This window comes from Chenopodium album, chromosome 6 (genome assembly GCF_948465745.1).
Source record: "Chenopodium album chromosome 6, dcCheAlbu1.1, whole genome shotgun sequence".
Classification (NCBI taxonomy): Eukaryota; Viridiplantae; Streptophyta; class Magnoliopsida; order Caryophyllales; family Amaranthaceae; genus Chenopodium; species Chenopodium album.
Genome location: NC_137839.1, coordinates 50341387 through 50351531, shown reverse-complemented (window position 1 = coordinate 50351531; position 10145 = coordinate 50341387). Strand labels below are relative to the sequence as shown.

The following is a 10145-nucleotide window of genomic DNA, read 5'->3' as shown; positions in this document are numbered from 1 at the left end:
TCGTTAAAATAGTGTGTTAACAAGCATGATAACTAGATAAGAGAATAGTATCAAATCTGTCAACTAAATAAAAGTGGAGGTAGTATTAGTCTTACCCTCTTCTCTCAATATCTATATATTTCATAGCATGACCAGCATTTTCATTATATAAATTTTTATAAAAACTACATCCAAACCCTTGAATGTCAACTTGCTTATGCTAAAAATCCAACAAATCAATCCAAATAATTATCACAAATAATAAACAGAAGTTCTGGGAATATCTATATACACGATCAACACTTTCTAATGCAATTCTATCAATGCCTTTCGAAAAACTATGCTAGAGGAAATGAAAAACCCAAAAAAAAAAAAAAAAAAAAAAAAAAAAAGAAAAAGAAAAAGAAAAACCAGAAAATATAAATGTACATCAAACAAACACCCCCAACGAAACTTATTAAGCATCTCCATAATGATCACCATCTAGCTTATCAGAGCTCAAACTTGGGGGAACAAATGATCTATAGACTCGTTCGACATTGGGACTTTCCTTCAATTCATGGCATACAACTTCAAGAGCTGTGTGTTCGAAAAAGCCATAGAATTTCTTCTTACAGACAACAGCAAAGATTAGGGAAAATATAAGAAGTGGAAAGAGCAGGGGAGTGAAGTAGAACAGCTTTAGTGTAAAGTAACCTATCATTGTAACTTGATAAAGGACTAATGCCGCAAGGAATCGTGCATGCATATGAGGCCACATCCTCCCATAGCTCTCAAATGATGGAACATAAACTTTCAGTGCCTGTCGTAAAGAAGAAAAAACTCGTCAGAGATCCACTGTATATATTAAATAAGCAATCTTCTTACGTAAAAGTTATACATGCAATGTTTTGATACTATTGTTGTAGTATAATCATGGTACTCAGATTCTGGTTCTCTAGTTTAACACAGTGGTAGGTGTTGTACCTTGCGGATCTAACTTGGACATTTGAGATGAAATTAGGTATCTGAGTAACATAGGTTGATGAAATTCTCATGATCAAGCCCGGTCATTGCTTAAGTGTAGGATCGTAAGAGCATATAAATAAATAAAAATTAAAAGTGATGCGTGCAAGCAAATTTTACCTGATTTCTCAAGACAAGCCATCCGAGACCGAAATAAACAGCACCAAAGGGAAGAATTAGGGGTGCAATAACAGAGTAACAAAGGGTAATTGTGAGTATAAGCAAGTCACCAGGAACCCTCGTTGCATATCCAAAATCTCCAGGAGCCCAAGCTTCTTTCACTTCAGCTTCAGTCTTGCAAAGGTACTTCTTTTTTAGATGGAATATGATAAGGGGAATCAATCTAGACAGCTCCAGCCCATACCCTACAAAAAATCTGCACCGCGGTGTAGAAACAAATGAAAATCAGAACATGAAAATCAGAACAAATGAAAATCACCTAAATCATGACTGAATAGCAGATGGCATAATAAGGCAAAGCATAAAGTGTTCTCGTTTTACATTTAGATTTGTGAGAGCATGAGAATGGCAAACCCATTACATGTGTAAGAGTCAAAAAGTTGGTAAGAAGATAACAGATTAAAAATTAAAGATAATAAACTTGTGGGAGTATTACAGCAACAAACCAATTAATTTTTTTTTTTTTTTTTTTTTTTTTTTTTGGAAAAAAACCAATTACATATTTCAGGCAGCTTAATCAAAGATTAAGTAGAAAGATGGTTAAATACTAAAATTAACCAAAAATTTAAAATTTTTACAGAATTTAGCTAGAAGTCTGCCACCAAATGTTGGCAAGATATGAAACAGCTAAAGCGGCAAATTAAAACAATAAGAAACAAGCACAGATTTACCAGCAACTTGTAACAAAATAACTACATATATATAAAACTATGTACTTTAAAGTCTGTATTTCCTTTTCCCATCTTAGTAAGAACAATGACGTTACGTATTCTTCATATATGCATTACATGAACGTATAAAACTGAACAAGAACTGGAAACTGCATTGTTAATATGGAAAAGTAAGGAAAAGAAAGGTAGAACAGAAATAGAGAAATGAAGATGTATTTCTTACTTGAGTGCCACATATGTCAAAAAAAAGGTTGCATTGTCTGGAAGGCCCTTCCCAAGTAAATCAGCAATTTCTGTCCAACTACTTTTCTCTAGATCCTTGAAATTACCAAATAAGGTTCCACCAAGGGTCACTCCAATGAAAACATTAAAAACTACGAAGTAGAAATATTTGCCTGAAGCACCTCTCACTGCATGGCTCTCTGAAGGAATACCTTCCAATTTAGTCAGAAACATGAGTAATTTTGGGAGCAGGGCCAAAAATATTATGAGGGCAAGTTGAGGAAGATAAGCCTCCAATACAGTTCGAATCGGAGCTATATTGACAACAGGTTTTATGAAAGGCATAAGCTTCACAAGTTTCCCCAATGTCGTAAAAGCTGATATCATTGTGATAGGAATCATGTAAAATACTACCATTAACGCAACGGTAATGTACACAACGTATTTGCGTACTTCCCTCATGTAAAACTGGAGAGAAAGGTTACTCCAAATCAGTTGACGTGGTTCAGGAGCATCTTCTACTGTCCAAGTGTCAACCATTCTGGCATGTAAATTCTGAGCAGCAGAAGCGGCAGCCACCCTGCTTGAAAAGAATACGAGTGCTGAAGAAAGCTGTTTGTCTCTTAAGGTTACTTTTTGCTCAGTTTCCAACTTCGAGATAAGTCCATTTATCTTCTCGTTGCAGTGTTCTATGGTATCTACATTCTTTCCACAAAGACCAAGGAAGCCAATGCGGTTCATTGGTCTGATTCCCTCAGGTTTATCAATTGTTTTTGATTGTGCATAAACTGTTTCAGCACGCACAAGTTTCTTTCTATATCCCTCTAACTCCTCCCAGATTTTGTTGACCTGTAAAATTAGGAAAGGTCAAGGCAATGGAAGTCATTATAATCACCTTAAAATTTGCAACTAATACTAACAATTTACTTCAATTACCAACTATTTTTTCATATTTATGAAAAGGTAAAATCACTTTTACAGCCATGCAACTTTGTTTGAGGCTTCTACAACTAAACTTCAATGTTACTACAGCATGCAAGTAGATATGAAGATCAAACAAAATCAAGGTCTCTTAATAACAACCTTTCATCCAAAGCTTAAGTTTTCAAAATGGAACTCACTAACATAGCATGATCAGTTTTAGAAACTATAATACAATATTAAGAATATTAAGAATAAAGTCAGAAACATACGCCTTCCATGTTCAGTTAAAGAAAAATAAACTAACATAGCATGATCAGTTTTAGAAACTATAATACAATAATAATAATATTAAGAATAAAGTCAGAAACATACGCCTTCCATGTTCAGTAAAAGAAAAAATATCACTTACTATTACGCCTCATCAGGATGCAGTTTAGTAAGGATAGGAGAACTTGAAGGAATACTTAAAACTCACCTTAGTATTGTCTGTTACTATCATGGACCTGTAGAACGTATCTGGATATATGGCCTTGAAATACGAATTAACTTGTTCCTTCCTGGTCTCACCTTCCAGAGGAGGGGGTATATCTCTCACAAGAACGGCAAATTGTTCTGCTCTTACTTCAGATGACATCAGAGCAGTAGCCCTTATTTCAGAAACATGTTTATATGCCTTCCATAAGAGAAAATATGTAACCAAAGAAACCCAGTAGACAGCAATCAAATGTCCCCACAACCTCGGACTGTTTTGCTGTTAATTGAAGTCAGCTATTTTAAGAGATTTGCAGTAATATAGGTACTGACTATAGAGGAAATGCAATATGTAATCAATATTGACTTGTGGAGATAATTTGTACCAAATGCTATACTTACTTCAATGTGACCCATGGAGAACTTATCCAGCTCACTGAATGTTCCATTGCTTGTGGTGTTATTCTGTGTGATGCTGTGATCAGTGATGGAAAGAGGCAAAAGAGATGGAAGCAGCACAATTCCAGCCAAAACCATCATTGAGAAAGCTGGGAAAAAGAACATCAACATTAGTAGGTTAGCAGTAGCATTAAAGATTATCTCTTGACACTTCAAACAAATGGATAAGAGCTCAGTACAGATAGAATTGGCAAAGCTATCAGAAGAACTTAAGTGATGACAAGGAACAAATGACAGTAAGTACATCTTGTTAAGAATAGTCAGTCCATCAGACTGGTCTTTTAATCGATTACACATATGAATATTGGTAATGAAGAAGCAGATTAGTGATAATAAAATTAAATTTTGTAAAATACACCATATCATATGAGCAAAAGGTTATAAATTAAGCAGACAATTCAATGAGTTGGTCAATCAGACTGAGCAGCTAATCAAATCCACCTATGCCTATCAATATGAAAGATCAGTATTGATAATAATCTTGAATTGTAAAAAACAGCATTTTTTTTTTTTTTTTTTTTTTTTTTGAGAAAAACATGTTCAAATCACCTAACTTGTGATAATAAGGCAGAAAGAGAGTTGTTCTAAACAGATCCATTACTTCAAAGTTCTCCAGTCTGAATTAGATACCTCAATAAATAGCTACCCAAAGGGACTACATGAGGGGAAAATGCTAATAAACCTTAGTTGTCACTTGCCCAATAACCAATCTGATGCGTAGTATGTCACTTGTCGTTCTTATTGAGACTTGAGTCTTAATTCATTACTGATTCTTAACTAATTATAGCTTCATTATCAACAACTTCTATCAAAGTAAAGCTTTTTCCACAAGTTTTGTTTATGGTTTGATATTCCCTTAAGTGTTAAGAAAGCCAGCACCAGTTTGTATCAGTGCCCAAGGTTAATACCTACTGTACTGCAGCAAGTCTGTAGCAGTTACTACATGCCTCTAAAAGTAGCTGCAAGCTCCTTAAAACAGCAGCTTCAGCAACTTATGTAAGCTATTCTCAGCAATCTTAAGCACCTATTGAAGCAGGAGCAACCACAGAAGCTACAAGCAACCCTAGAAGAAGCTAAGCACCTATGGCTGCAGTGCATCACAGCAGCTAAGCAGGGCCACAACTGCATCAGTGCCAGCTGCTACCATCAAGGGATTATTATTATGGAGCGCCTATGTAAGATGACACAATCACACAAGTTTGTATCAGAGCCCAAAGTTTATACCTACTGGCCTACTGCCTGCAGTTAGTCTACAGCAGCTATTAAGTAATTCAAATCATGTGGATCTTGTTTTAATCGTCCCAATAAGTGTTTTAAAATTATCAAATTATATTAATAATTAGTGATTGAAACATTAACTGTCAAAGGTGAGCATTGTCAATATACTCCCTCTTTTTTTATTAGGTAAAATGTTCCTCCTAGGCACGTATGTGAATTCAAAACATTGGCCAATAATGACTTTGATCATCAACAACAACAACCACTGGCGGACACAAGGGGTAGCACATGCTACCCTGGAAAAGAGAAAAAAAAATATATAGTGTTGATCAAAGAGACCTGTTATTATGCATAGGAGGTATCTTTGATCGGGTAATAGGCGCATAGCATATTCACTGTACCCTGCAGGGCCCATACCACCAATTTCCTTTGCTTTTAGTTTTATAGTAACAGAGACCAGTTGTGTATAACAACCGGTCACTTAGGTCAGTGGCGGATCCAGGAATCCTAACTAGGGGTAGCACTGGACAATTAAAAAAATATAACATTGGTGTAACGCAACGTAATATAATCAGCCAAACAAACTATGTTTAATTTTGGATATAATGCGTTGTGTAGTCGTATTATAATTAACAATCAAATTCAACCATTTATCTTGACAAGTTTTTTTATTTTTTTACAAACAATTTAAATTCTAGATATCGATTATACTATGATAAATTGTTCACCGATTTTTTATTTTATTTTGTAAGTCAAAGTTGCATATGAATATTTACAGAAAACTTTGTTATAAATTTCCCTAATAAATTTTTCGTTGAGACGATTCCAACCAATATCCACATGACTAAATATATTCTAATGTATAAATCACAAACATTAGTCGGAGTGAATTAGTCTCGAACACCTTGAAAACAAATATGACTCTCCTTACAACCCTCTACCACTGAAGCAATGCTGAAGATAGTTAACATAAGTACAGATTGTAATCTTTATATAATTTTAATGAGCGCTTTTTTCATACAAACAGTTTTTTTTTTTTTTTTTTTTTTCGGGGTAGCACGTGCCCCCAGGCGTCTACGTGGATCCGCCACTGACTTAGGTTGTCTTTTTTTTTTTCCCAAACTTTTGCTTGAACTTCTACTTCTACTTTATGTGAGCATAATTAATTATGCATTCAACCTTTTTTTTTTTTTTAATCTTTCATTTAATTTATGAAAAATCAAGTAATAAAATTTATGATTTTAAAATAATAAACAAATATACTCATACTTTAATTATTTTTTAATCACCATACGTTTGTAGATGATACCGATCATACAAATTTTTTTTTTAGTTCATTTGATGAAATTCTTCCCATTTTGTTTCTTTTTAATTTAAATGCACATATTTGGTAATCAAGTAATTTATTTATAATTTAGTTTTAAATGAGTAAAGCAATTAAGAAAAGTTATTGTATATATTGTTATAAATTACCATGTATAGAGTAGCTTTTAAACTTGTGAATGATGGATACGAAATACATAGATAGGTAATTTATTGAAAATATTGAATACTTTTAATTTGATCATTGAATTATATTGATAACTAAAATATAATTTAACTACAAAAATAAATGTTTAAATTTAAAGGCTAGTTAAAGATAATAAGCCGTACGCGTTTTTCTCTCTAAATATTCAATGGTTCAATGCTTTCCCTAGTTTTAAATCCTGGATCCGCCACTAACAACAACAAAACCTTAATTTCAAAATGATTTGGCCAATAATATCTTTGATTATTAATAAGTTAAAATTATAACAATTGAATATTACTCCTTCCGTTCGTTTATTACATGCCTATTTCTTATTTTGCACGGGAATTAAGAAAGTTAAAGATTCCTTAAAACTAATAATTGGGAGTATAAATATACATGTAGCGTTATAGAGAGAAAGAAAAAATGGTTGGGAATTAAGAGAGAGAAAGTATTAGGAATTGATGTTAAAGTACCAAAAAGAAAAAGAAAAAGGATGAACATCAAAAAGAGAATAATATTGTAGAAAAGTACAACCTAGAAACAGACACTTAATTTTGGTACCCCAAAATGGAATACAGGCATGTAATAAAGGGACGGAGTCGTCCATTTTTATAGTCACTTATGTCATTTTTGGTGACCTAAAATATTAGTCACATTTGTTTTTACCAAAATTCTCTCCCATTTGCAAATATTTATGCAAATTTAACTTTTCTATGTAAATTTTACTTTTCCATGTATTTTAATTACCTTCTCTCCCTACTTTTTTACATACCCAAAATGTAAATTAACTTTTTCAATTGCTACTTGTTATTTATTTTGTGATTTTCTATCAAAGTGACTATCAAAAGGAACAGGGTGAGTATATGATTCCAACTATACCCACAAAATGACAAAACTATATTTTATCTTATATATAAATCAGTAACATAACAGAAATAAGATGAATAGTACAAAAAAAAATAAAAAGTTTCACTTTACAAAAATATAAAAAATGAGGAAGCCTCAATTAATCAATTTGATAAACAAAATAGTAAATAAAACAACATAAATACCTAGTCATCATCGCATTTTCGTAAATATATCAACAACAATGGGACTCATATTTAATAATAAGTTGTTGATTTATTTACAATTTTGCCATTTGATATTGTTTATCATATTGATAAACTTGAATTTTTTCATAAAAAATATAGATGGAGCATTAAATTATAAAAATAATTCAACTACTACTTCCAGTCCAAAATACTCGCAATTTAGGGGTATTATTTATGAGATATAAAATATTACAAAGTTGCGAGTAATTTAGACCGGAGGTAGTAAAATTGAGCAGGGCAAAAGCATTGTATCTTAGCCGGCTTTAATATTTTTTTTTTTTTTTCTTTTTGAAAAGTATGTAAGCTATCTTTAAATTATTACAAAGTATTAAAAACCACTTTACTCGAATTCAACAAAAACATTTTATTATTAGCTTGATTGTAAATGAAGTAATTTTTCTTAGCCAAACAATAAACAAATCTTTAAACTCCGAAACTTGAAGCCGGCTTTAAAATAAAAATAGAAGTTTGCACATTTATCAAAACCTATAAGACAAACATATACTAATACACATTATTAATTTCTTAAATAATCTTTTGCCAAAAAAAAAAAAAAAAAAAAAAAAAAAAAAAACATGGTTTATACCCAATTTATATTTAAAAAAAATCATAACAAACACATCAAAAAAAATTAAAAATTAATATTAATAATTATGTATTACAACTTTTTTCTTTTGTTTTTTTAAGGCATGTATTACAACTCATTCAAGAATAATTGTCAATAATTCCAACCAGTCTGTAATTGAGGGTATTTGGGAAAAAAAAAAAAAAAAAAAAGTCCATTAAAAAAATACTAAAAAAAAAAAAAAAACATACCAGTGGAAAGGAAGACGAAATAGACAGCAGTATCAACACCAGAAACAGCAATAATATCATTTTCAGACGAAGAAATTGCTTCTTTGATCCACGAAATCGGATTCCGGGTTCTAGAACTCGGTTCCATACCCTTAAGAATACGATTCGGGAAGTATATTTCATGGTTTCCGGGTTTACCCGAGAGCCAAGTAAACAACAACATCAAAATCACAAAGATGATCAGAGAAGTTCCCAAAGATGTCAAAAACGACGCAAAATCCATTTTCTCACACTTTTTTTTTCTGGGTTTTTTTTGTGCTAGAAGCTAATGAAACTAATACTAGAAAAAAGTTGGCATTTACTCTAAACTGTGTAGATTACGTGTAAATGGAAAAAATGAGAGCGTCGCTTTCATCCATCAATTGCAAAAGATAGCGAAAGCGTCGATAAATTGAGACATTTATTTTATGAAGAAAAATGACCATAAGATTTTAGGAGGAGAAGAAAGGGGAAAGAGGAAAACCGTTAGATCTGAAGGAAATGTAACCGTTATTAACGGTGGATTGGGAATTTGAAAGGTTAGTGAATAAATGGTTGCCACGTTGCAGGACAAGTGTCGAGAATACAAAAGTAATTTTATGGCAATTTTGTTAGCGAATGATGATTGAAGTTTGAAGATAATGGATTCTAAGGTTCAATAATGAGTTGGATGGTTAGTATACGTGTATAGTAATAGTATGAGAGAAATATGAGAGGAATAATTTGGAAGAAGTGTTTTCAATTTTTTGGGTCCATCCTATGTTGAAACTTGAAAGGCATAGTTTGTTGATACATGAAGGATACCAAGGAATCTTTTATGTCCAAAGAAAACTAGGCTAAGATTACAAGTTTTGAAAAGGGTTTTTAAGATATGCTACACATATGCAAAACTATTTATTTTTTTGAATTTGGAGTATGAAGGTGTAAGGTTTTTTTTTTTTGGAGGGGGGGGGGGGGGGGGGAGAGAGAGGGGCAAGCCCTAAAAAGGCATACAAAGATATTGCAGAGAGCAAAAAACAGAACATAAAATTAAGAAAACGAAACAACAAAAGCAAAATACAAAAAACCGAGCTACAACCCCTTCTAACCCCTCGACTCAGGAACTAGACGAGGCCAAGCCACTCCCCGGAGGTACTCCAATAAAACAGCACGAAGGTCCTTCGGGACCGCTCTAAGCACCACTATCGGTTGAGTTAAGGAGACATCATGGTTGTGTAGGTAATATTTCAAGTATTACCCCAAATTTGAACCCCACTTTGATCATACAGTTAAACATGGTGGCGTCCAAAGGGAATGAAGCTAGAGAAAAAGAGTCGCCAACAAGTTTTAGGAACTTGTAAACCGTTCACAGGGTGAAGGTTACACCCTTAACGATCCAGGAGATCGTTAACTCCAATAGGTCTGGAACCATGACTGGAAATTCGGGAATGAAGGTACAAATTTAATCTAAAAGAGAAAGAACCTGCCCTAATAATAGGCATCTACTTTATTCTACTCATATTCATGTGCGCTTTCTGACTAACATGCAATCATTAGATTAACCTTAAACCTGTTTAATCTATGTTTGTTGAATATTAA

At 32.8% G+C, this 10145-nt stretch overlaps 1 protein-coding gene across 1 annotated transcript; it reads right to left on the bottom strand.

The window, feature by feature from the left end:
• Window positions 1-206: 206 nt before the first annotated feature.
• On the bottom strand, window positions 207-9142 carry LOC145636069 (hyperosmolality-gated Ca2+ permeable channel 3.1-like). Its single transcript, XM_081687514.1, has 6 exons — window positions 8550-9142; window positions 3855-4000; window positions 3457-3732; window positions 2059-2906; window positions 1105-1360; window positions 207-781 (listed from the first exon to the last, which is right to left on the bottom strand). Exons 1-6 carry the CDS (start codon window positions 8809-8811, stop codon window positions 437-439), a joined length of 2133 nt encoding a protein of 710 aa, XP_081543640.1. The 5' UTR covers window positions 8812-9142; the 3' UTR covers window positions 207-436.
• Between the last annotated feature and the right edge of the window lie 1003 nt (window positions 9143-10145).

What these genes read in the sequence shown, in the direction of transcription:
- LOC145636069 (XM_081687514.1), bottom strand. Translation starts at nt 8,811, where the DNA reads ATGGATTTTGCGTCGTTTTTGACATCTTTGGGAACTTCTCTGATCATC. An exon ending in TAGTAACAGACAATACTAAG is followed by an intron (nt 2,907 to 3,456) that starts GTGAGTTTTAAG and finishes CTAATTTTACAG; the next exon opens with GTCAACAAAATCTGGGAGGA. An exon ending in GGCTTGTCTTGAGAAATCAG is followed by an intron (nt 782 to 1,104) that starts GTAAAATTTGCT and finishes TCTTTACGACAG; the next exon opens with GCACTGAAAGTTTATGTTCC.